Here is a 24,828-nt window from a genome sequence, read left to right as displayed (position 1 = left end):
GTACCACAAAGGCACACCCTGGCTATGTCTCCATCATCGGTGGGCGCCTGACTTGGCTCCCTGTGGGCTCTGACGGTGCTCTTCCAGCGCCCCTGTCTCGCTGGCTCTGTCCCCTACCCTGTCATTTCTAATTCCTTCTCTGACGTATCCTTCTGAAAGGCAAATCACAGGGCACACTTTGGAGCCACAGGCCCTGGAGGAAAACTCTCAGCGTGGGCTCAGAATAAATTCCAGTCACATTGGCAAGGACACTTTGGGCCAATTGCTCTCAAGCTTCAGTTTACACACTTCAGTTTACACCTTTACGGAGGTGGGGTTTGAAAATGCGGAGTCTGGGTTCTGCTCAGTGATGCCATCTGGGAGCCCAGGGTGGGGCCCAAGACTCTGCATTCACTACAGGTTACAAGTGACTGCAACTGGAGAAACACGTATGTAGATTTCCATGGAACTGCACTGAAGGTGACACCCGTTCCCCTATGGAATCCACTGAGGACTGTGGGGTTTCTTGAGAAAGCACTTTGTGATATTCTGCAAGCACTTCAGCTCCCCGGAGGCCGCACGGACCAGCCTGCTCTGGGCTTGGAACAGACGTGGGGTGGTGGGTATCAGCCCTGGAGCCCATCTAGGCTAGCTGCCAGTCCTTTGGGCCTGACTCATTGGAGACCGGCCATGGCTCTCTCTGGCATCCGCCCTCCTGCACCAGGGCCCTGCAGCCAACAGAGGCCCCGTAGGGTTAAGCTCACACCGGCTCACTGAGCAATGCAACATCCGTTTCCTGTCACTAATGTTCGCTCAGCAGGTCCGAGAGAAGACGATCAAGTCCCTGCGTCTGCATTTAGGATTTGGGTGAAATAAGGGGGCAGGCCTACAAACCTGGAAATGCATATTTCTGTGTTGGTTATTTATTCTTTCTGATGAAAACACTTCCCCAGCACTGCGGATTCAAAGACCCGTCAGTCCTGGATGAATGTCTGAGAGGCTGAAACAACGTGAGCTGAGGGACGGCTCACTGCCTCCCCTCCATTACTCCTGCTGAGCCACCTGCTGGAAAAGGGCAGGAACCAGCAGAAAGAGCCCAGAGCCAGTGTGGCCGGAGGAAAAAGAAAACAGGGCAGTAAAACAAAAACACCCATTTAAGCTATTGATCAACCCAAAGGTTATTAGAGAGATGGTGAAGCGTTAGGAAAATATCATTTTCACCTCGACATTTCTTTTTCTAAAATCAGGCTCTATTACACCCAGCGAAGAGCAAATTTAAAGATCAAATGCTTTTAAGGATCCCCTCGCCTCCCAGTGGGCCACCGTCTCTCCGCATTTAGATTTCCTCCTAAGGAGCCTTCCTTTCCAGGCACCTGCTCAGAGGCACCTGAGAGATACCAGCGATGATGATGGCTGTGTAAGGCCACCATCTGCAAAAGAAAGCGCGGCTTCTCAGATACAATTGAGCGTAATGGATCTATTTATTTGTGCCCTGACTTCTTCCCTAAAGGATTTAAGGTAGCTCGCAGAGATACATAAAAAATGTAGTCAGATACCGTAAACTAGAAAGGGTGGGAAAGGCGGGGCGGATGTTGTTATAAACTGGGACCAGGAGTGAGGCTGCTGCAAACAACACATCCCGGAGCCCTATGTGTTCACGAAGAGGGAGCCTTGGATTTAGTTTGACCTTTCCTCTGATTAAAAAAATTCATTCCTGTATCTTTTCCGTTCGCATTTAATTTATGCCTGTGAAGTTTTAGTTCACACAAAGCCTGGAAGGCTTGCGTTTGCCTGCACCCCTGGGCAGGGAAGCTGCGGGTAAGAGCCACAGCTCCCGGGATTCTACCAGTCAGCAGAGAGGAAGCAAAGCTCTCAGTGTCACAAAGGCCACAAAAGTGTCACAAAGGGAAACAAATTAGTCAGAGGGCAACTAGTTAAGGTGACCAGATTTTAACATTGGTAAAGTGGGACACCATTGACATGGCCACTGAAAACCGTATATTCTCCTGCCATTCTCTAGCTTGTCATGCATTCTTTAAAAAAAATCAGGACTTTTTAAAAGCAGGATGTGGGACAAATTGTTAAAAATCGGGACTGTCCCGCCAAATGTGGGAGGTCTGGTCACCTTAATACTAGCTATTCCTGAAACAAGCCAGCAAGGAATTTCTCCTGTAAGTTTCCAGAAAGAGAGGATCAACCATAGGCTTTTCACTGTGTGAAAGGTATTGATTGACTGAGGGGTGGGGGTGGAGGGGGAGAGGGAGGAGCAAAGACGTGCAGTCAGGGCCCCGCCTTCCCAGAGCCCAGAGCGGAGAGTCTGATTTTGGGCTCAAGTCCTCTTTCTCTGCCCCATCCTTATGTCATGTGTTTATACAGAGTGCGAGGCATGGTGGGCTGACTCTTGTCATGCTTAATCTGTGCCAGATGCTAGCCCTATGCACACATTCACCTATTTCATTCTCACCTCCTTGGGGTAGGCACCCTTACTGTCTCCACCTTCCAGATGAAGAAAATGAGGCCCTGAGAGGTTATTAGCTGCCCAAATAAACAGTTCAACCAATCAGGGGTGGAACCTGACTGGAACCTCGTTCTAAGCACATTTCTTGGACCCTGGAGAACATGACCTTATGCTAAAAAACATGGCGCCACTCCCTCCATCCTCACCCTGAGAGGTAACAGCTAGAAGAACCTCTTGGGTGAGTGACTTTCGAGGTACAGCCCTGAATGCCTCTGATGTCTTACTGAAATCTATGTAAATCAAATTTCTGAGGCTCTATAACACCTGAAATGCATAACAAGAGATTGCTATTTTTAAAAAGGACTCTGTAGGAAGTCTTTTGTAAATCACTGTTCCCCTCCCCTCTGATGCCTCAGAAGTATTTCCCCGGTTTGCTTAAATCAAAAGCCACTGCAGAGGCTCAGGGCTGCTGAGGATGGCGTTTGAGGTGAGGTTCTCTGCAGGTGGGACCTCACCACGTCAGTGGGCTCTCTCTGCCTGGAAGATGGCGAAAGTGGCCCCACTGCCCTCCGTCCTGTGAGCAGCCTGACCTCAGGCCACTTTGCTCCCTGTTTGGGTTCGCCTGGAAGTGCAGAGGGGAGAGTGTGGGAGGAGAAGTTGAAGAACAGAGGAACATGGAGACTTGCCTCACACGGAGAGTTCTTCATCGGTGCGGGGAACGTGGTGCTGGTCACTGCAGCGCTTGCAGGTGTGGGCACCTCGGTGGTGTTGAGCAACAGGGCGTGGCCTGGGCAGAGAGGAGAAGAGTCAAAGCTGCACCATCATCACGCACTGAAGGGCCCGAGGGTACAGTATGGGGTTAGTAAGCGCAGGGGTTCATGGGAACATCTCCTCTGGCCTCAGAACATCTTTGAGGTAGTGGCTCTCTGCTGCCCCCAGTGGATAAGACAGCCTGCTTGTTACTGACCCAGAACGTGGCTTGCAAAAGTCTTCATTCCCAAGGGCCCATGATGTCCTAGCATCATAGAACTGAGCTTCTGCATCTCTGATCTCTTAAGGGCCACCAGCTTCAGCCCGGAGGCCAGGAGCGGCTTGAAGTGCCTCATCGCCTCTGTACCCCGCCATAAAGAGAGCTACACTTCCTTACCTCTCAATGAGTAATGGGCCTGCCACACAGTAGGTCTCAACACATACTTGTCAAATGAATGGATTATTACTGTTGCTGCTGTTTTTATATTTCAGCGAACTCTTCAGCAAGACTCTCATTTTAAGGAACAAAAGGTGACATCTACCTGGGCCTAATTCTAAGCTGACACAATGTGGAGCACCCCACAGCAAGCTCAGGACAGCCACCCACCCACCCAGGCTTGCTCTGCAGGGTGGGACAAGGTCCAGCTGCCCTGGGCAGTGCCCTAAGTCTCTCATCTGGCTGGGGAGGGGGGTGGGCACCAGGGGGAAGGAGAGGAGTGGCAGTACCTTGGCGGTCCTGGAACCGGGCCTCCTTTAGGGTCTTGACCTGCCACTGGGGCCCATGGGGTGAGAGTGTTCCTTGGGACCAGCCACAGAAGCCATCCTCGAAGCTGCAGTAGAAACCAGCAGGGAGCTTACCTGCAGAGAAAGCACAGGGACAGGCATTTCCTGGAAGCTGGATGCAAACCATGCCAAGCCAAGTATAATTCGCCAGGTGACCACACTGTCCTCACTAATAACAGCTTCCTTGATGGCTGATGATACTGATTGTGATGAAGAGACGCCCCAATCCCCAACTTGTACATGTGCTGTTTACGATTTTCTAATCTTCAGAAAAAACGTAATAGCAACAGCTCCATAACAATGGGTATTGTTGACCCAGTTTTAGACATGACAAAGCAGAGGCTCAGAGATGTAGAGCAACCTCACCAAGGTCACCTAGCCAGCAGGTACTCCAGCTGGGACTGGAACCTAGCTCTTCTATTTCTAAATTTCTACACAGACCCACCAAGAACGTGTCCCAGGGAGAAACCCACGTGTGCTCACTGGAGTACACTCCTGAAGCTCAGCCCAAAGGCATGAATATAACAGCAGCAGTGGCAGTGTTGGCCTGGAATTGGTTTGGGTCCCTCAAATCACCTGTGTGCAGAGACACACTTGCTCAGAACTTCCTTTTTGCTCCCGTTTCCCAAGCCCCTTGCAGTAAAGTGAAGCCACATGAGCAGTTCTGGCCAATGCAATGTGGGCGGAAGGGATGTGTGCCTCTTCTGGATGGAGCTGCGGAAAGCTCTGCACAATTCTTCAGTCTCCTTTCCCCTGCTGAGGGGCCAAGGACACTTCCTGTTCCTGGGGATGCTGCTGCATGATGTGGAGTCCCTGCCAGCCTGCGTCTCAGAGAGACCCTACGGAGCAGAGCCCCTCACCCAACCCTAAAATTAGGGATGGCTTATTACTGCAGCAGAACCTCGCCTATCCTGACCAAGCAATCCCAGTTACTGGAGCCTCTTTACAGCATCTGTTGGTTCAGCATAAATAGCCCCATTATCCTTTTCTCTGCATCAGACTGACCTCAGGTCCCATTGAAGAGGCCACAGTAAGCTTCATAGACCATATATTTCGCCGCTGCCCACAGAGGGAGGAGGGCAGGGAAGAAGGTTAGAGAGGCCTTATGCTCTACAGCTGACTGAGAGAACGGCTGCAGGGAAGGCGCTCAGCCCTGAGTGGGCATCGCAGGCTGTGGTGACAGCTCCCAGCAGACCCTGGCCTGGCTACGCCCTGTGCAAGAGAGACTGAACCACGACACTGTCCCTCCTCCGTCTTGCCTTTTTGGCAGTGGCAGGCTAGCACAGAGGGCTCTGACGCTTCCTGGCTGTGACAGCACCTTCGTGAATTATTGCTCATTTCCCCCCGATTCTCTGTGCATTTCACACAGAGGCAGCATTATAAATTAAAACAGGCTGTCACGACTTGGACATCTCTTCCCATTTATACCCCCCTGAAGAAGTCATTTCCCCAAGTCCTGCATGTTCCTCTGATTAAAAATCCAACAGCTAAGGAGATCTTTCTGTTTTATTTTTATGCCCCCCTCAAGGGATCCCATATCCACTTCTTCTGCAAAAACTAACTGGTGACCTTCCGGGGAGCGTCCTTTACAAGCGTGTTTAACCGGGTACGACAATGGAAGATGCTAGCAGGTGATGGGCTTCCGTTAGGAGGAGGAGGCAGGGGTGAGCTGGGGCCTGCAGGGCATCTCACCCTCTCCTCACCCTTTCAGGAGGCGAGGGGGAGATCTTGATTCATGGGTGCTGATACCTCAACAGCCCTGGAGTGTGCCCCCTGAGCTTTAGCCTAGCCTCCCTGCTGCCTACTGTGCAACCTCAGGCAAGCACTTTCTTCCTCAGCCCCAGCTCCCTCCTCTGCAAAATGGAGTAATAGTAGTGTCTATGTCACAGGGCTGTTTTGAGGACAAAATGGAAGAGAGAGTGTGGGAACATTTTATAAACAGACAGGGTTGAGCAAATACCAGCGGTGGTGGCCTTATTCATCATCCTTCTCCCCTGGGCAGGGGAGCTCGCCAGGGGGTGCGCTACAACAGCCCACACTACCCGGAGGCAGAGACAGTCTCTCAGCTGCCTTTCTGGAGACACCTGTGCCTTCCACCTGTGCAGGAGTGAGGACAGCCACTGGCACTCTCCACCTTCTATCCTAGCTTATTCTAACTTGGCACAGGATGCAGGGTGATCTGGGACTGGCAGCCCCGTTCTCTTCAGGAGGTAGGCAGACTCGGTCACTGGACAATTGATGTGATAACTGAAACCTCAAAGGGTGGGTGGGGAGGGGATAAGAGGATGTCCACTACTGCAAACACATTGGGGCTGTGTGTTCAGCAAGAAGCCACTCCTAAGGAAGCTGATGGGCATGGGCATCAGAGCAGAGGTCCTTGGTGAATTAGACCGGGTTTGGGAAATTGCCACTAAGGCCAATTGCTGAGCACAACGTTGGCACACAGGGTTGGGTCTAATGTCAACTCCTACTCTGACCATCCCTTTCTCCTCTCATCCACCTCAGGCACCTGAGCAGTGTTTGGCACACTGTAGGATCACCATACTTAGTTGCTGATGAAATGGGAGTGAATTCAGTCCTCTACCCCCTGTCACTCAAAATGTGGTCCAGGGACCAGCTGCATCCGCATTACCTGTGAAACTGAGAAGTGTGGAATATCAGGTCCCACACGTCAACCCCATCTCCAGAATTGGAATCTGTTTTATAAAAATTCCTAATGTCTGTGCAGCACTGCTCTACCCCACCCTCTCCTTGGGCTGCAGCCAAATATTTCATTGGCCGGATGGCAGGTAGGGCTGTGTGTGGGTCAATCAATCCCACAACATTGGCAATTATGACACCTGATTCCACTCTAAGAGAGACAGATTTGTGGAGTCACGGAGATGTGACCTCAGCAACAGCGGTAGAAAATGCCAAGTACAAACTCCAGGCCAAATGGCACCACTTCTTTTCCTTCCTGTGTGACAACTCAGTTAACATTTTTGATAAATATGCGTTATACATTTCCTTGAAAATATAGAGTCATGGGGGAAAATGTTAGAAGAAATACATCAAAATATTATGGTTATCTCTGAATGTCTGAGAAGGAGGATTATGGGTGATAGTTATTTTCTTCTGTGTACTTCTCTAGATTTTTCAAATATTTTACAACCAACATGTTTTATTTTACAATAAAGAAACATAAAAAAACCTGTTTTGCCTGACAGGGAAAGTATCCCCACTAAATAGATGAGATTATTAAGTACACGGAGGGGGAGTGAGCTGCTTGCAAATACCTGGTGAGTCAATGACTTATCCAGGGGATGAAGCGAGAACACCTCATCCTTTCCTGGGGAGCCATGTGCCATGAGGCCACTGCTCAACACCCAGGGGCCCTCAAAGACACCCTTCAATGGGTGATAGCATCCTGGATGTCTCACTTGAATCAGTAATGTTTAAGTGGAATGAGGGAAGAAGGATGGATGTGGAGGACCAGGTGTGAATGGACAGGTTGGCGATTGGATGGAGAAGGGCAAGGGCAATGCCGCCTCCTCCATGTCAGGTCCCCACTTATCTCAGACAGAGATATTGCTTGGGGTTGAGTCTGAGAATCGAGTGAAGCCCCAACAGGTGTGGGAATTCCTTTTGGGGAGAGCGTGGAGTTGAGGCTGAATTGGTGGGATAGAGCCCACTTCTCCCTTCGAATTCCAACCATGGCCAGACTTGGTTGACTACCCTGGACCAAGATTGGCGACGCTTGTGGGGGTTCCTTAGAAGATCTGGACATCCCCAGTAGGTGAGCGCCTGCTCAGAGAAAACATTCTAATAGATTCCAGACTACCTGGGAAGGATCAGGTGAAGTCAAGAGCATTGGACATCGACACATAACACATCAGTGGGCATCATGTTCCAACTCACATTACAGATGAGGAAATTGAGGCCCAGAGGTGGGGATGCATGATCTTACCCCCAACTTACTTCCCTAACCTTTTCCTAGTCCCTTCTTCCTGGGTAGAAATATAGCTAGGGTTGTGCTCAGCAGAACCAGCTGCTAGAAACTCACAGAACAAGAGTTTGGCTTGTGCCGGTTCAGAGTGTGGGCTTTGGAGTCAGACTGAGTCTGAATCACTGCTCAGCCACTGGCTAAAAGTTTGACATTGGACTTCAGGTTCCTCATCTCTAAGGTGGGTGTAATGGCATCACATAGGATTGTTGTAAGGGTGAAATAAGTTAATATATGCAAAGTGGTTGGAACAGCTCCCAGGACATAGTAATGCTCAATAAATGTTAGCCGATATTATTACTGCTGTTGCTATCTTCATGGGGTTGGTTTCCAGAATCAACACCAGTCAATGTGATAGGGAAGACAGAAAATATCCCACAGAGAGTGGGGCACAAATCAAGGAGAATGATGGTGGCTAATGGTACTGTAAAGATCAGAGTGGCAAAAAGATTGAAATAACCCTCCTTCTGGATTGAACTTTTCTTCCTAGCAACCGATTTCTGTAGCTAAGACCTTGGTGGGGGTACTCTCCAGTGTGGAGCTGTCATTTGACAGCTGGTCAGAGCAGCTGCTCAAGTGTAGCTGGAAAGGCCACAGGGCCCCAGGTGCCTGCCCTCAGGCCTGCAGCGAGGCTGCCCTCCAGCTTGGAGTTGGTCCTGGAAACTTGTTAATGGCAAGTCCCTGAATGGTGGGAAAATGCACTGAGCTCACAGTAATGGGCAGATCCTGCAGGCTCAATGCTCTAATCATGGCTCTCCTCCTGACATGCTGTGTGACCCCAACAAATCAATTACCTTCTCTGTGGTTTCATTTTCCCAATTGTAAATCAGGGCATGCCCTGCCTGACCTGTGTCCCTGCTGGGAAGTGGGCATAAAAAAACTTAAAAAAAAAAAAAAAAAAGGCAAAAGCAAAATCACACAGCTCAGAGGCACTGCTGGAAATACTGCAGAGACCAATAACTAGAGACACACAGAGGCCTCAGCCTGGGCAGCTTGGTGGCTAAGTTCATTTGGGCCACATGCAGAGTGAAAGTCTGCGAGACAGGCCAGGAGCCAGACCATGTGGGCAGACGAGGCCCCCTACCTGCAACTCCTTACTGGGTTGATCTAAACAACCGCAATCCCATCAAGATTGGAAAACTTCCCTCAAAAGTTTTGCATAAAAGGTAGTTTTTAAGTTGAAAAATGGATTTCTTTATTGCTTCATTTATAAGAGAATAAATAAAACCGCTTCCCCTCAAGGGAAAGTCTGTCCTCCAGATGACCTGGGAAACATTCTTAACTTTTTAAAGCTGTTTTGCAGGCCGGTGTCACTGGGCTGGTGTCTGGGAGGCAAGCATTGGCTGCTGTATCTGGGCCCCACAGCACCCAGGCACACACCTGCTGCTGCTTCCCAACCCTGTTCTGTTGTTTCCTCTCCTGCCCCATGTTGGAGTTTCAGCTCGAGGGCAGGTGCTGTGTTTTCATCTCTGCTCCAGGATCCAGCATCTTTTCTAGCTCACATTACATGTGTTCTGTGTTTTCAGTTTCCCTGGGGAAAATGTAAAAACCTCTAGTGTTTACTCCTAGCCAAATAGCTTCTGAGGACGCTGTACTGAAGTGGAGTGAGCACTGGGCTGGGAGTTTAATGCTGCTACTAACTACCAATGAGGCCTCAGCAACTTGTTTTCCTCTATGGAGCTCAAGTTTTCCAACTCATTTATTCATTTTAATGAACAAAGTGTCAGTTGTACCAGGAATCATGTGAAATATTGGTACAGGGAAGAGTACCAAACCCCATCTGCCCACAGAGAGGGAGAGAAACATGGAAACCACCCTTATTGAAATGTAATAGATGTGCACCCTCTAAGATGGCTAAAACAGAAAGGCAGATAATAATAAATGTTGGCAAGGATGTGGAGAAACTAGAACTGATATACATTACTGGTGGGAATGTAAAATGGTGCAGCACTTTGAAAACAGCTTGGCAGTTCCTCAAACTGTTAAATATAGAGTTATCATATGACCCAGCAATTCTACTCTTAGGTATATATCCAAGAGAAATAAAAACATCTGTCTACATAACTTGTACATAAATGTCCATAGCAACATTATTCATAATAGCACCAAAGTGGGAACAACCCAAGTGCCTGTCAACTGATGAAAGGCTAAACTAACTGTGGTTATCTGTACAATGAATATTATTTGGCAATAACCATACACAAAGGACTGATAAACACTGATGCTTGGGCTACCCTTGGAAACATTATGCTAAGTGAAGAAATTAATCACAAAAGACCACATATTGGACGATTCTATTTATATGAAGTGCCCAGAATAGGCAAATCTATAGAAACAGAAGGTAGATTATGGCTGCTTATGGCTAGGGGAGGGGGCATAGTTGGGGGAAAGTCAGGAAAAATTTCTAGGAGTTTCTTTGTGAAGTGATTAAAAATGTTCTAAAACTAATAGTGATGGTTGCACACCATGACTATGCTAAAAAACCCTGGCTTGCATACTTTAAGTAAGTGGGTTGTATGGTATACTATAGCTATAGTATGAACTATAGCTAAAAAGAAAAAAAAACTGTTAAAAAATAATGGATGCTATGGTGGGTGGAAGATACACTGAGTTGGAACAGGAGGCCCAGAGAAAGAAAAACCAACTGTCCTGTGGGGTTGGTGACAGGAGGTTTCCCAGAAAAATCAACTCCTGAGGTGGGTCTTGAAGGAGCAGGTAGGACTTGAGAAGGGATAGGGCATTCTGGGCAAGGAATACCACACACACAAAGCCAGGGAGGTTTGAGGGAGCTGAGAAGCAGTCTGATATGGCCAGACCTGGGGTGCATGGGAGCCTGGGAGGATGAGAGAGGCAGTGGGTGATGAAAGATAAGGATTGAAAAGTGAGGGAAGTCCAGGCTTCAAAGTCATGTTACAGAGCTGGGCATTCGTCTGAACATGTCCTCTGTGTACAAGGATATTGAGGGCATAACTTATAAGATCTTGTTTGGTTCTTAAATTTTCATGCTGTTTCTGGACCACAGTTTTATCACTCCACAGATCTTAGTCTCTTGAAGACTGTGCAGCTTTTGAAAGTTGCCCCTGAGATGAGACACAAATGGCACTGGACACAGGACGGCAGTCCAAGTTGGAATGCATGGGGTGATGGGCAGGGGAGGGAAGTGAGCGTGGCTGGGGTGAGGTGGGTGGGGTAGCCCATCTACTCACTGCAGAGCTGGTCCTCATCTTCTCCCTGGGTGCAGTCCTGGTGGAAGTCGCAGGCCTGGCCGAGCTGGAGGACTGTCCCGTTCCAGCAAGTGAAGGAACTCTGCAAGGCCATCTTGGAGCCTGGAGATGTCCCTGGAGAGCACACAGAGACACAGGCCCGGTCAGTGTGGGTGACCCAGCAGCTCAGATCCCAGTGGCTTGACTGAGACACCGGCGTCTCACTCTGGCCACACCAGGGGCAGCACCAGGAGGCTGAGAGGAAGTCAAAGTCCAACAGCCCCACAAACCCTTGGGGATCTCATTTCCTAGTGATGGGGAGCAGTAGAGTGGCCGAGGGTTGTCTATGTCTCCTCAACAGTCTGGGGTCCTCAAACCCATAGCTTTAGTGTGCCAGGTGGATGGCCTGCAGGTGGTGGGGGGGGCGCTCATCTGCACATAGACAGCTCTATCCTCAAGGTCATATTTGGGGTGTCAAGGGAACTATCTGGCCCAGTGTATGTCCCTCATGTTCTTGACCTTGGATGCCACCACTGGAGTGATTCTAGAAACGTGCAGTACTCTTGGCTGTGGAACACAAGGAGCACCACTGAGAGGACCAGCCCTGGACCAGCCTCTCCATGACCGGTTGTGTGATGCTGACCTTGTCCCTTCTCTGACTGGCTCCCTGTCTCTCCATTTACAAAAGGTGGGGTTTGGACCATATTTCTAAGGTCTGTTCCAATTCTGAAATTCTAGATAAACCCTATTATCCAGTGGAGGATGGGAGAGGACGAAGTTTATAATAAAATTGTTAGCAGTTATTTGTTTCTGTATCAAGAACAAAGTATTATGAAAATTCGTTAACCAGTGACCCAGAGAGCCAGGCTTCAGGGAGGAGAAGGTTGGACTGGCCAAGCATACCCTACGACTGGGCACTTTGCCTGGGACCACCTAGCAAGGGCTGGTGATTCTGATGGCACCTCCTATTGCCCAGCTCGTGGTGGGTGTGGGATGCAGGAACCTCTGGCCCACCTGGAGATGAGCAGGAAGGGCCCACCCCATGCCTGGCTGCTCTATACTCTTTTCTAGCTCCATCCCACTGGCATCCAGTGCCTCAGCAGTCTCCCCACCCCCATCCCATCCACCTCGGCTGGGTGGTGGAGAGAATGACCCAGGATCCCCACTTGGGGGTCCTGTAGCTTCTCTGAGCATCATCTTGGGTGGCTCCACCAACCACCCAAAATTAGATGGGTCTTTATTAGATTTTAAGAAAATCTCCCAGCTGATTGTGATGTGGGACTCTCCAGTTAGATGACTTTTAATATCTAAAATTCCACGATTTTCTGGTTCAGTAGACGGTTCCCAGTAAGATGGGCACTATCACCAAGTCCAGCCTGTTGACTTCTGGGATGCCTTTGGGTGCCTCAGCATGTCGGCTTTGTAGAGAAGCTAGGCAAATCTTAACAGTGCTAGTTTCCTTAGTAGGAAACTGAGTCAGAGAGCTGCAGTAACTTGCCTAAGGTCGTGAAGCTGGTCCATGGGATTCAGGCCCCATGTGTCAGACAGCAAAGCTGTTCTTTCCATCTCATGGGGGAGGAGCACTGGAGGTGGCCTCGGGTCCTCTTTCCCAACCTAGTCTGGCTGAGGCTCAACTTGAAGTTGATGGCAGGTGGCCACTCGGCCCTGTCAGATGGGGCTCCAGCCTGGCTGGGCATTCTTGGTAATTCCTAGGCATGGGAAATCAGGCCCTGCTTCCCTTAGGGAATCATATCCAAGTTTTGTTGTTGTTTTTAATTGATTTCAGAGAGGAAGGGAGATGGAGATAGAGATGGAAACATCAATGATGAGAGAGAGTCATCAATCAGCTGCCTACTGCATACCTCCTATTGGGGATTGAGCCTGCAAACCAGGCATCTCCTGGTTCATGGATTGATGCTTAACCATTGGGCAGGGTACATCCCAGTTTTTAAACCTGCTCTTCAAGGTCCTTTGTGATCTGGGCCCAAATTCCTTTCCTGTCTCACCTGTCTGTCTCTCCCCATGAACCCTGTGCTCTAGGACCAGCTCTAGTGTTGGCTCTCATCTTCTCAGCAGGTTGTCTGAACCTCTGTGTCCTTCCCTTCCTCACTCCCCAGCGTTAGCCACTGCCTGGCCCCTAAGAGGGCTTACAGAGAGCCTGCACATTAGGCTGCCTGTCTGTGAATGGCTGCAAAATGGACCCACCCAGAGACCCACATCCTAATCCCCCAAACCAGAAAATACATTACTTTAAGTGGAAAGGGGACTTTACTAATGTGGTTAAGAGAAGGACCTTTAGATAGGGGAGATTCTTCTGGATTACTGAGGTGTAATCACAAGGTTCTTACAAAGAGCAGCAAGAAAGACAAGTAAGAGGTAGGAGATGCCATGAGGGCAGCAAGGTTTGGAGTCATGATCCAGGAGATGCAGGCAGCCTCAGAAGCTGGAAAAGGCAAGGACCGGGTTCTCCGTAGACCCTTCAGCGGGAGCCTGCTCTGCTCTCACGACTTAGCCAGAAAGAATGACTTCAGATTCTGCCCTTAGGAACTCTGAGGGGATAAATGTGTGCTGTTTGAAGCCACCAAGCTTGTGGTAGTTTGTTACAGCAGCCACAGGAAATGAATGCACCAGCTAACCCAGCTGCCAGCTGCAATGGAAGACAGTCCTCGGAGACCACGAGCTCTGAAGCCCAGCACAGCCTTAGATCAACTTCTTGGTTCCTTAATTGTTCTGTGACTAGTTTGCTGTGGTTCCCTGGACTGGTCACCTCTGCCCGCTTCTTCCTCACACAGAAGGAAAAATGTCACCCCTATCTGTCCCTGTGCCTTAAGATAGCCCAAGTCAATGGTTTCTCCAAATTCCAAGAGCAGAGACACGCACAACCTGTCAGTCACGTCCCCTTGGAAGCTGGGAGGTAAGATGTGTCTAGGAGCTGGGGTCCCCCTGCAGAGGTGGGGCTTTGCTGAGGGGGGAAGGGGAGGGCTGTGGCCTTTGTCACAGATCACAGCAAGGACACCTGGCATCATATACAGTGTTCTTCTACCTGCCTAGCACAGCGCCAGCACTTGACCTGCCTGCTCACTCACCATCTCCAGCGACAGGGCCACTCTGTTCTTTCCACTTCACAGAGGGAAGTTGCCAATTGAGGGCCAGGGGCAGTGTTGGGCAGGTGGCCTCCAGCTGGGGGCTGCTGAGAGGGCTGCACTGGTGTGTCCACCCCAGCTGGTGGGCCCTGCCTGCCCAATGACACTGCCTGTCCTTCCTGCCCCTGTTTCAGGGAAAAGGCATTTAGGATAATAAGAACACTTCTTCACATTTGCATGGTGATTTTTAGTTTTCAAAGTATTTTTTCCCAGTGTCTTATATTGGATCATTATATACAGCGAGGACATTCTTACCCTTGTTCCTAGCCCTAAGGAAGAAAATATAAGCAAAGTAAAAACCCCTGTGAAAGCCTTCCTCAACCTATGGAACACGTGTAAGCTTGTGTTTCATTCACACTTTAGGATTAGGCCTGTTTCTCATTATGCGTTTTCACACACCAATGACTTGTCATTCCCTCATTCTAAAAGCATATGCCTATTGTCTGAAGTGTGAAGCCGGGGTAAAAATAAACAAAAGCAGTGCCCAGAATCGCACCACCAGAGGCCATCATTTCTAACATCTCTGCAGTGTTTTGGTCTATTCGTTAAACGCGTGTACAGTTGTGCCATATGTATATATGTCTTAAAATAATTTAAAAAGAACACAAGCTTTACCAAAGATTTAAAAATTCTCCAGAAGCATACCCTTTAATGGCTACAATACTTTGGGATATGCACCATCATTTATTTCAACAGTATTCAATGTTTGGCTTGTTGGACTGTTTATCAGAACTCTTTGAAGACTCTCTTTGACAAAAAAAAACCTTTGCTTGCATTTCGGATTATTTTCATAGGATAGATTCCCACAAGTGGAATTACTGAATCAAAGGGTGTAAACATTTTCAAGGCTCTTCATATAGACTGCCAAACTATTTTCTAGAAGTTAATCCAATTTACACTCTCCCAGCTGCGTTCACACGTGCCTGCCCCTCTCACTACATCCTGGCCAACCCTGAATAGATCGTGACTTTTATTTTTAACTAAAGGCATTCTCCTGCTGTTTTATTTGGTATTTCTTTGGTACTAAGTGAGGCTGAGTATTTTTTTCACATGTTGTTAGCTTTATTTTACTTTTACGTTGCCCACTTCCATCTGCTGATTTATCTATTAGGTTCTCCATACTTTCATATAGAATTGTATGAGATTATGAGTAAGGATGTGAAATTATTTATTATATGCTTGACAGTTTCTGCCAGGGTTGTGTATGCTTTTGTTCTGTTTATAACGTAGCATGATATACAGGAGTTTTAAGTTGTACCTAGTTCACACCTATCCACATTCTCCTGGGTGATTTCTTCTTTTTTTTTCTTTTCTGCTTAGTTTGTTCCATGTGGGACTGGTTATCTGTGGGTCAGCCTTGCCAGTCTCTGGGTTGCCCTCTCATTTTAGGAACATCTTCACCCGCATCTCATCTTTCAGTAATAGGGACCCAGACCTCATCTACGATACTTTTGTAGATTCTCCCTCTCCTCCCCTCCAGGAACCTTCTTTTTGCTTGGACTTCTATCACTTATCACTTCTGGCATTTAACATGGCGGACATCCCACCTCATGTCATAAGCAGTTGTTTGTATGCTGTCTTCCTCACCAAACTGTAAGTGCCTGGGAAGGAGATACCAAGTCTTATCCTCATGAGTCTAAAACAGTACTTTGTATAGAGATCTCTCCACCCCTTACTTGGGAACTGAATTGAACCTGTGCATTATATGTGGAAAGTTTCATACCTGTTTTATGGTTGAGAATACCAAGGCTCAGCGTGGCTACACAGTGTGCTGAGGGATTGGTGAAAATCCACGTTGTTGACGTCTTGTTCTCTGTCATTTGTACTGTGTCTGTCTGTGGGGTCCCCCTCCACTCCCGTACTCAAGTATAGATGTCCTCAGGAGCAGTGATTGTGAATACACAAGGGCAGGAAGTTGGCATCCCAGCCCTTCACCCCAAACCTTGACAAAGGAGAGATCTGGTCGTGGGAAGGGAATGCTGCTTTCACTCTCTGGATGCCCCAGAGCTAATCCCCAGATCTCTCTTTTCTTGGTTAAAGCACAGCCACAGCCCAGAGAGGCGGTCCCCTTCAGGCTTGCTTCTACCAATGCCTCTCCCTCTCCTTCCCCTGGCGGGAGATGTCTCGGCTCCCTGGCATCGCATCCGCCATACCACAGAGAATTTTATGCTTGTGAGGGACTCAATTAGATGTATATCTGGTCCTCTGATCTCTCCTGCCAGCCAGACTCAAAACTAATGAGGCGCAACAAAAAACAACTGCTCTGTCTTCCCAAGTTCCTTTTTTATGGGGTCCATAAATTCCAAGGAAGGAAGTACCCTTGGTGAATGATTGCAATGAAGGGCCTGAGTTTCTTAAATGGCACTTCTCTGTGGTTGTGAAGTGACTCCTCTGGCTTATGGAGGATGGTACCTGAGGCCCTGGGTGGTCACAGCCAGCCTTGGAAGCAGCGGATCTTCTTGCTGTTACTTCCTGATGCTTTCCACCTATGGGTGCCAGTGAATCCTGGTAACCACTGGAACACCAAGTTCCCTAATCACAGAATACCTAGGGAGATCTGAGATCAAACTGCTCTGGGTGAGCTGGTGCTTTGGGGATCTTTTGTTAGTAAGGATCTTCTTGGTGGGAATTTATTTATCTTTGAAATAGCAATTCTTCCCAGAATGATGATGTAAGTCACCCGGGGCCATAAATTCTCATCATTCCTTACCTCTGTAGAGCATTTTAATAGCTTACGATGTGCTCTCGTAATCCTTCCTTGTTTGAACCTCATAAAAAACTGGCAGGACAGTTATAATTATTCCCATTTGATTAATCAGAAGATTGGGGATTCGAGAAACTAAATAATGTACAGAGAAATGCTTTTTAAACTATACGGCACTATGAAATGCCTGTGGTCTTGCAGCAAGTAAACCTCAGGGGAAGGCCCAGCAGAGCCTGATCAGATGATCCTAGGTGGAGTTCTTCTCTCAGACTTGGATTAGGTCACCTTTGGGACCAGCACCCTGACTGCCCATGGGAATCACTGGGGAGGTAGAAATCCTGTTGATCTTCAGGCCCCACCTGGACCAATGAAATCAGTAGAAGGACAGGCCCTTGGCATTGGTGGCTTTAAAAGCTACCTGAGTGATTCCCAGGGGTATCGGGTTGAGGGCCTCTTCCTCAGAGGCTGGAAGATCTGCCCTTGGGTATCTAGGAATATTGGGTGCATCCTTCATCTCCATGGGTCTTCACTGCCCTTGATACAGTGAGGGTGAAACCTCAAGTCCAACTTTTAAGACCACCATCCATTTACAATATCTTGATTCTGGAGATCCGGGCAATGGTTGTTGGTGGCTATATGTTTATAAAGTTGATTTGATAATTAGTGCCATCTTTATTAATACTAGCCCTTTACTGACTCTCCCCTGAAACCTTCTTCCCTCCCATGCGTCTTTACTAAGTCACTCACCCAGCAAGCTTCCTTTGGATGCCTCATGTTAGCTTTTCCTGTCTCAGTCATCTGTCATTTGCATCCTGGAACCTGTCACCTGAAACACTATGCCACATTTGTTTGCCTATTTATCTAGTCTCCAGTGCAGGAGAAATTAGTTCATATTTGCATCTGAGACATGTGTGGTCCAGGTCAGGTCACATGAATCACTGTTCCACACCATGCATGACTTACTGGGCTCTCTGGCTGAGAATGATTCCTTTTCCCTCATTGTACATTCAAAGCAGAAACCCAACACACTCCCCTCCTTCCATCATGTCTTGGAGATTTGGTGTTAAAAAAATCTACACAACTCTCCTTACTCAAATTTCTTTTTTAAATGAATGTCAAATTTTAGGTCACTTAATTAATTTTTAATTAAGGTGATTTATGTGGCATTAAAAAAGGCACATTTGTATCAGCTTTTGGGCTCTCTCCCACCTGCTTGCTGATGCCTAACCAATGACACTCGCTGAGGGGGAAAATTGAATGCTGCTTCGGTGAGATGGGGTCTTACTCTTAAATGAAAGACAAGGGGATGTGGTGTGTGGAAGGAGTCTGCCTACTTGAGAATGGAGAGGTCAGGAGTGGGGCTGGGCCAAGTTCCCATTGTAGAAACATACTGTTTCCCAGAATGAGGAGAATCAGGTACTTGAGGGTAAACAAACCCTGAGACATGAAAATGGATGGTGACGTGATGAGGATGCAGTCAAATAGCAGGCACAGGCTAACAGCTGTTACTACTGTGCTGACGTTAATGGAAGGCCTGCGAACTGTGTAAATTAAGCTTGGCAGAGACCAATCCTGCTGAGGGCCCTGAGACTCATAAATTGGAGTGTGGACAGCCTCATTAAAGAACTGGCATCTTGAGTTCCTACTCAAAATGTAAATCGGTGAGGAGAAGGCCTAGCTATGGAGGGCTGACAATAAGCTGGTAGGAAAGCACTGTGCTGGGAACCAAGAGAGCTGGTTGGAGGCCTAGTTCTGTGACAAAGCCCTGGGCCACAAGCTAGTCACTTCTATTCTGGGCCTCAGTTTCCTTGTTTGTGGACCCTCAAAAGTCAGCCGTTCACATTCACCATGGGCTTAGTCTTTGATGGGGGGGTCCAAAGACCCTCTGCAACTAAGTCACACAGGAACTTGTTAATCATGTTTTCTGGGCCCTCTGTAGACCTACAGAGTCAGAATAGCTGGGGGCAGAACCCTGGAACTAGCATGCTCCACAGCGCTCTGGCTGACAATAGGGTGCACCAAAGCCTGAGAACCTCCAGTATAGAGAAGTGGATCTTCAATTTCTTCTTCCCTTAGAAGAATCCCAAGCCTTCTGGCCCTATGTACCCCCTCACAGGGACAGTTCCCTCCTGGGAACAAGGTTATCAGAGTTCCTTTCACACCTAGATTCCTTTTTTGTTATTATTCCAGCGGTGCACGCTATCACTTTGTTCAGTTTGCAGTGATGAGCCTCTTCAGGTGTAGGGAAAACAATACTTGGTTCCAGTCCCCTCTTCTACCAGCTCACGGTGTGAACTCTGACAGTTCACGGGATCCTCCTCTCCTGTAAAGCAGGGATGCTATCTCATTTATGGGATTCTGGTGAGGATCAAATGAAATTGTATACACAAACAATATGTGAGGTGCTTATGAGCTAATTTCATGGAGTATCCCAAGGGGTTTGGGGAAATTGACCATGGAGGATTGGTGAAAGGGAACAATAAGGGGTCCAAACAGGCCAGATCTTGGGGACAGACAGCACCTTTGAAAATCCCTCACATCCCATAATATAGGTGAGCATCAACAGGGCTAGACCCAATCAGCAAAACAATGATAGAAACAAACCCAACAACAATGTGCTCCACAATAATAGCTATGAAAAAAAATAGTTGCAATGATGAGTTTTCAAGATTATTTGTCTCTGGAGTCACCTGTCCGCCAATTAGCTCTCTGAGCCCAGCTCCTCTTAGGTTCCAGTAAACCTTTTCTGGTTTCCATGGCATTTCATCCAAATGGGGCTTGGTGCCCTAGCACAGCCTGCTTTCCCAGCATTGCTGTGCTACTTTGCATCTTTAGCTAAACTCTGTGACTTGCTTTTCTTGACCATGCGGCCATCACCACAGCCTTTGTGTAACCCAGTTACTTTGTCTAGAATCATCTTCTCCATCTGCACAATTCCTCCTCACTCAGATCTGCACATTCCTCCCCAATGGCTTGTTCTCCTTCCTCTAAGAAAGGCGGGTGATGGCTCCCTGGGGTGCTCTGGTAATCACTGCACGCCTCTAACTGTGCTCTCACCTCACCCTATTGCGTGATATGTCTGCATTGCCAGCTTCTCCCACAAAATTCTAAATTCTTTGAGGCAGGTGGTCCATCTTACTTAGTTTCTCTCCTGGAGAGTGTCTGGTGCATGGCAGGCACTAATGAACGCATGGTGAGGGAGTGCAAAATAGATCACCAAGTTCACGCAGAAGAATGGGGTGAGGTGGAATTTCTTGGCATTTTGGAAGTTGCTAATTCCTCTAGCTTATACCATAGAAATTTCACCCACCTTCTGCTCCCCTCCATTCCACTGAATCTTCGGATTACTGAACAAGAGAGTCAGCTCTGCAAAGAGGCTGAGGAGAAGCGGAAGCAACACCAGATTTAGAAACACAGCAAAGGCTAGTGTGGCCCAAGAGGGTCACAGAGGGTCATGAAGGCTGGGTAAGGTGGTTAGGGATGGGGTAGGGGGCAGAGGCCCAATTAGGAAGGACCTTGCAGGCAGCAGGAAGGGTTGTAGATTTTGCTTAAGGAGTTTAGACAAGAGACTGAAAACAATCCTATTAATTTTTCAAAAGCTCATTCTGAGCAATTTAGGGAGAATGCAGTGGAGAGGGCAAAGGAAGTGGAAAAGCCAGTTTATAGGCTGTAACCAAGCAAGCAACGGAGGAAGCAGCTTGCACAAAAGGTGGTGGAGGAGATGGAAAGGAGTGAGTGATGTGAGTTACACATGGGGGGTGACTGACAGAGGGGGTGACTGACTGACAGGAGGGCTGATGGCCTGGAGGTGAGGAGGAGAGAGGGTGACACCAGGATGGTGCTGGGTGAAACCCGGGCTGCCAACTGGCCTGGTAGAGCCAGCGTGCGTTCCTTTCAGAATCCCGATTCCTTGACAAAGTCAGTCTCCATAGAAATTCACGAAGAACCACTAAGATTCCCTCAGGCCATTAGCAGGAAAGCAGAATGTGTTTCATTTTTGCTGCTGAGCTCTCTGAAGAAAGTAAAAATTTTCTTATTCCCTTGTACCCTCCACAGCCCCTTTATTTTGTGGCACAGTCCTTTTCCCAAGGTTTCCCCATTCGACATTTATCTTCATTGCTTTGCTGAAAAGACAGAGCAATCATTTTATTTTTAATATTATAAATAACCTCTGTGTACACTTTGCTATTAGTCTCCCTGAAAAGTGGTGACATTTAACCATTCTGCACCACAGCTCCCCGTAAAATATGTTGTTTTCTCCTCTTGTTTTTTCAGTGAACAATGAACAATTCCAATCATACCTTGGAGATTTAATACTAATCACAAACAAATGATAGCTATGCCTGAGACCGTGGGAGGGGCTGTGCAGATCACACAGTGGGAAGGCTGCTGGGAACAGAGAGCAGAGGTGAACGGGGTATGCAGACCGAAGGAGCAGAGCAGGAGCGCTATCGCGGGAGTGGCCTCTTAAGGCACCTCCACTGAAGGGAGCTGGGGGTTTCAGCCCCTTAAAGACAGGTGGGAGGTCATTCTGCCTCCACCCTATCCTTGGTAGCCATGCTAGGAGGTTTGGCTGAAGAGACAAGCTGGCCATTGGGTGCTGACACAGGTATCTATCTGTGATAATCATGTCCACCCTTATCATTTATTGAGTGCTTAGAATCTTCCAGGTACTGATATGCATAACTTCATTTACACCTTATAGCAACTGTATGAAGTAGTTGTCACTGTCTCCATTTTATTGAGAAGAAACAAGGACCCAAGAGTTTGTAAAGACATCCCCAAAGTCCTCGAGGCAGAATTTGATGTCTACCTGACCCCAGAGCCCATGCTCTTAATCAATATGCTAGATCCACCGGGAGGAATATCCATTCTAGGAGCCCCAGGAATAAATGAGAGGGAGGGTTGTGAATTGCAAGCCAGTAGAGCCCCAGAGAGAAAATGTGCAACAGGCATAAAAATGTTTTCAGGGATGCTGCACCAGGTAGATGCTAAGACAGAGTCCAGGCACAGGGGGACAAAATGGGAGCTGAATATCAGAGTTCATAGTTTGTTTCCTGGGCCAGGCAAAAAGCCCATCTCTTCTGTTGTTGGGTCAAAGGAGAGAGTAATGGAAAAGTACTTTGAGTACCAGCAAATGATTAAGATTTTATTTTTATTGCGAAGCACCTGACATTCATATAGAATCTCACCAGATTCTATAAAAGGCTCACACCCTCATCTCCTTGCCTTACTGAAGGTCACTTCTCAGGGCAGCTTTTCCTGGAAACTTTATCTAAAACCTCTCTCTCCCTGCTCCACCCCAAAACACAGGCACTTCCTATTTCGCTTCCTATTTCTGTATTGTTTCTCCTGATTCTGGGCATTATACACTTTCCTTATTATTATAGTTTTGTTGCTAGTCTTTCTCCCCCACTAGCAGTGTTTTCACTGCCAAATCTCCCTCTGGTTCCTACTATAGTGCCTGGCACATAGTTGAGAGACCAGGTAAATGTATCTCTTTCATAAATTATTTTGGGCAATGGATTCAGAAGCATGATTTATGTTTTATTCACAATTAAGAATTGGTGTTTCAGAGAAAACCCATGGCCACATGTATGCAAAGCTGGGATCTGTTCATACAAAAAGCAAGTCATGGGAGAGGCTCATTGCAGTGACTGTGGCCTTCCCTGTTCCTAAAGATCTTGCTCGGTGCTGCCAACTCCATTTGGGAGGATGGCTGTACCCTCATATGCACAACTCAACACGATCTGGGGCAGGTGGGGGGGAGGGGGGGAGGAGTAATGAAGCTGCAGGCATGGATTGCTGGGAGCCCTCCCCTTCTCTCTCCCCACACACAGAGGAGAGAGTGATGGCCAACTCCCAGTAAGAAGTGAGAGGCTGTGAAACTGTCAGAAAATACTGCACATTTTAGGTTCAGAACCAAAAGGGAGGCTGAGGCCAGGCCCCACGCTATCGATATTCAGTGGGTGGGCCACTTGCAGCAGAGTCAGAAGGAAGCAGGGTTTCCCTGGAGGAAATGTAAAGAGCTCCCGTGTTATTCAGTTTGATAGACAAGGAGAGGTGGAAAGGAGGCTGAGGCTCCTATGCAAGATCAAGGTCACTTGCTTTGTCTAGGAGTCGAGAATGTCTTCATATTTTTTAGTTTTCAGTTCTTTTCTAAGGTTCTCATGTCAGGGGCTGACTTTCTCAAGAACCACAACATTGGGAGAAACCTAGGAAAAGGAAAGCTGGATGACAGGCAGGAGGAAGGATGAAAAATAATAAAAAATAACATTCAATGACTGCCTACTATGTACCAGCCATTTTCTTTTTGTGTGTATTATCTTTTACTGGATTCTTTGAATGAACATGACTTAAATATGCAAGAAGACAAGTGATTTGGAATGACTACTACAAGAAATGGAAACAAGTGTTGGTGGGATATGGAGAATAAACTGGAACCCTTATGCACTGTTGGCAGGAATGTACAGTAAAAGGGTGCAGCCACTATGAAAAACACTAGGGTGGTTGCTCAAAACATAAATAATAGAATTACCATATGATTAGCAATTCACTTCTAGGTATATAGTGTGTATATATATATATATATATATATATATATATATATATATATAAAATATATAATTGAAAGCAGGGTTTTGAAGAGATATTTGTATATCCACATTAATAGCAGCATTATTCACAACAGCCAAAAGATGAAAGGAACTCCAGTGTCCATCAACAGATGGATGGGTAAACACAATGCGGGTATATGTGCACCACAGTATATTATTCAACCTTAAAGAGGAAGGGAATTCTGACACATGCTACAAAATGGATGAACCCTGAGGACATTATGCCAGTGAAATAAACCAGTCACAAAAAGACAAACACTGCCTGATTCTTCTTAGATGAGAGACCTGGAGCAGTCAAATTCAGAGAGACAGATAGTGAAATGTTGGTTTCAGCCAGGGACGAATGGGAGGGGCGCATGGGGAACTATTTAATTTAATTAATTTAATACAGAGCTTCAACTCTGCAATTTGAAAAAGTTTTGGAAATAAATATTTTTAACACAACTGAACTGTACTCTTAAAAGTGGTGAATTTTATGTTATATGTATTTTCCCACAATTAAACAAAAAGATGACTGGCCTTGTAAATAAGCCCTAATTAAGACGGCAGGGCAAGAAAACAACAGCATGGCCTACTGAGATGTCTGTCCCAGAGGCCCTCAGGTTCTTCTCTTACTTTTAAAAAATATATATTTTTATTGGTTTCAGAGAGGGAGGGAGGGAGGGAGGGAGAGGAGAGAGAGAGAGAGAGAGAGAGAGAGGGAGGTCAATGACGAGAAAGAATCATTGATCGGCTGCCTCTCGCACATACCACACTGGGGATTGAGCCGCAAGCCAGGCAGGTGCCCTTGACCGGAATCGAACCTGGGATTCTTCAATCCGCAGGCCAATGCTCTTTTCACTGAGACAAACTGTCTAGGGCTTGTAGAGGGCAACAGGGAGAAGCTTGTGATAATTTTAATCTGCTCCTGTTTGGCTCCCAGTGGAAGGAGCTGGCATGTGAGGCAAAGGACACAGCCAGATGCACTGGCTGGAGTGAGGAGGCCTCACCTCTGCTCCCACACTGCAGCCTGTTAGCCGAGTAGCGCTGCACCGGGCATGAGCTCTCTCTTACCTACAGTCTGTTTATCTGTGAAATGACAGGGTGGGACCAGGTGAGCTCTGAGTGGCCTTTATCCCCCCTCTGCTGTGGGTCAAGGTCTCAGGCAATGACAGGGAAGAGTGGAGAGAAACTGCATGGTTGGAGGAAGGTGCCAGGGTAGCGAAGGAA

The 24,828-nt window shown here is 47.6% G+C and overlaps 1 protein-coding gene across 1 annotated transcript in view; it reads right to left on the bottom strand.

The window, feature by feature from the left end:
* Window positions 1–1,023: 1,023 nt before the first annotated feature.
* LOC123652245 (ALK tyrosine kinase receptor-like) overlaps window positions 1,024–24,828 on the bottom strand; it is a 170,262-nt gene continuing 146,457 nt past the window's right edge. Inside the window, exons 3-6 of the mRNA XM_045581007.1 lie at window positions 11,159–11,290; window positions 3,914–4,045; window positions 3,124–3,224; window positions 1,024–1,044 (exon numbers count right to left, since the gene is read on the bottom strand). Of these exons, the coding sequence (XP_045436963.1) occupies window positions 1,024–1,044; window positions 3,124–3,224; window positions 3,914–4,045; window positions 11,159–11,290 (386 nt within the window). The remainder of the gene's footprint in view (window positions 1,045–3,123; window positions 3,225–3,913; window positions 4,046–11,158; window positions 11,291–24,828) is intronic.

This window comes from Pipistrellus kuhlii, unplaced genomic scaffold, assembly GCF_014108245.1.
Source record: "Pipistrellus kuhlii isolate mPipKuh1 unplaced genomic scaffold, mPipKuh1.p scaffold_m20_p_13, whole genome shotgun sequence".
NCBI lineage: Eukaryota > Metazoa > Chordata > Mammalia > Chiroptera > Vespertilionidae > Pipistrellus > Pipistrellus kuhlii.
This window is presented reverse-complemented; position numbering and strand designations above follow the sequence as displayed.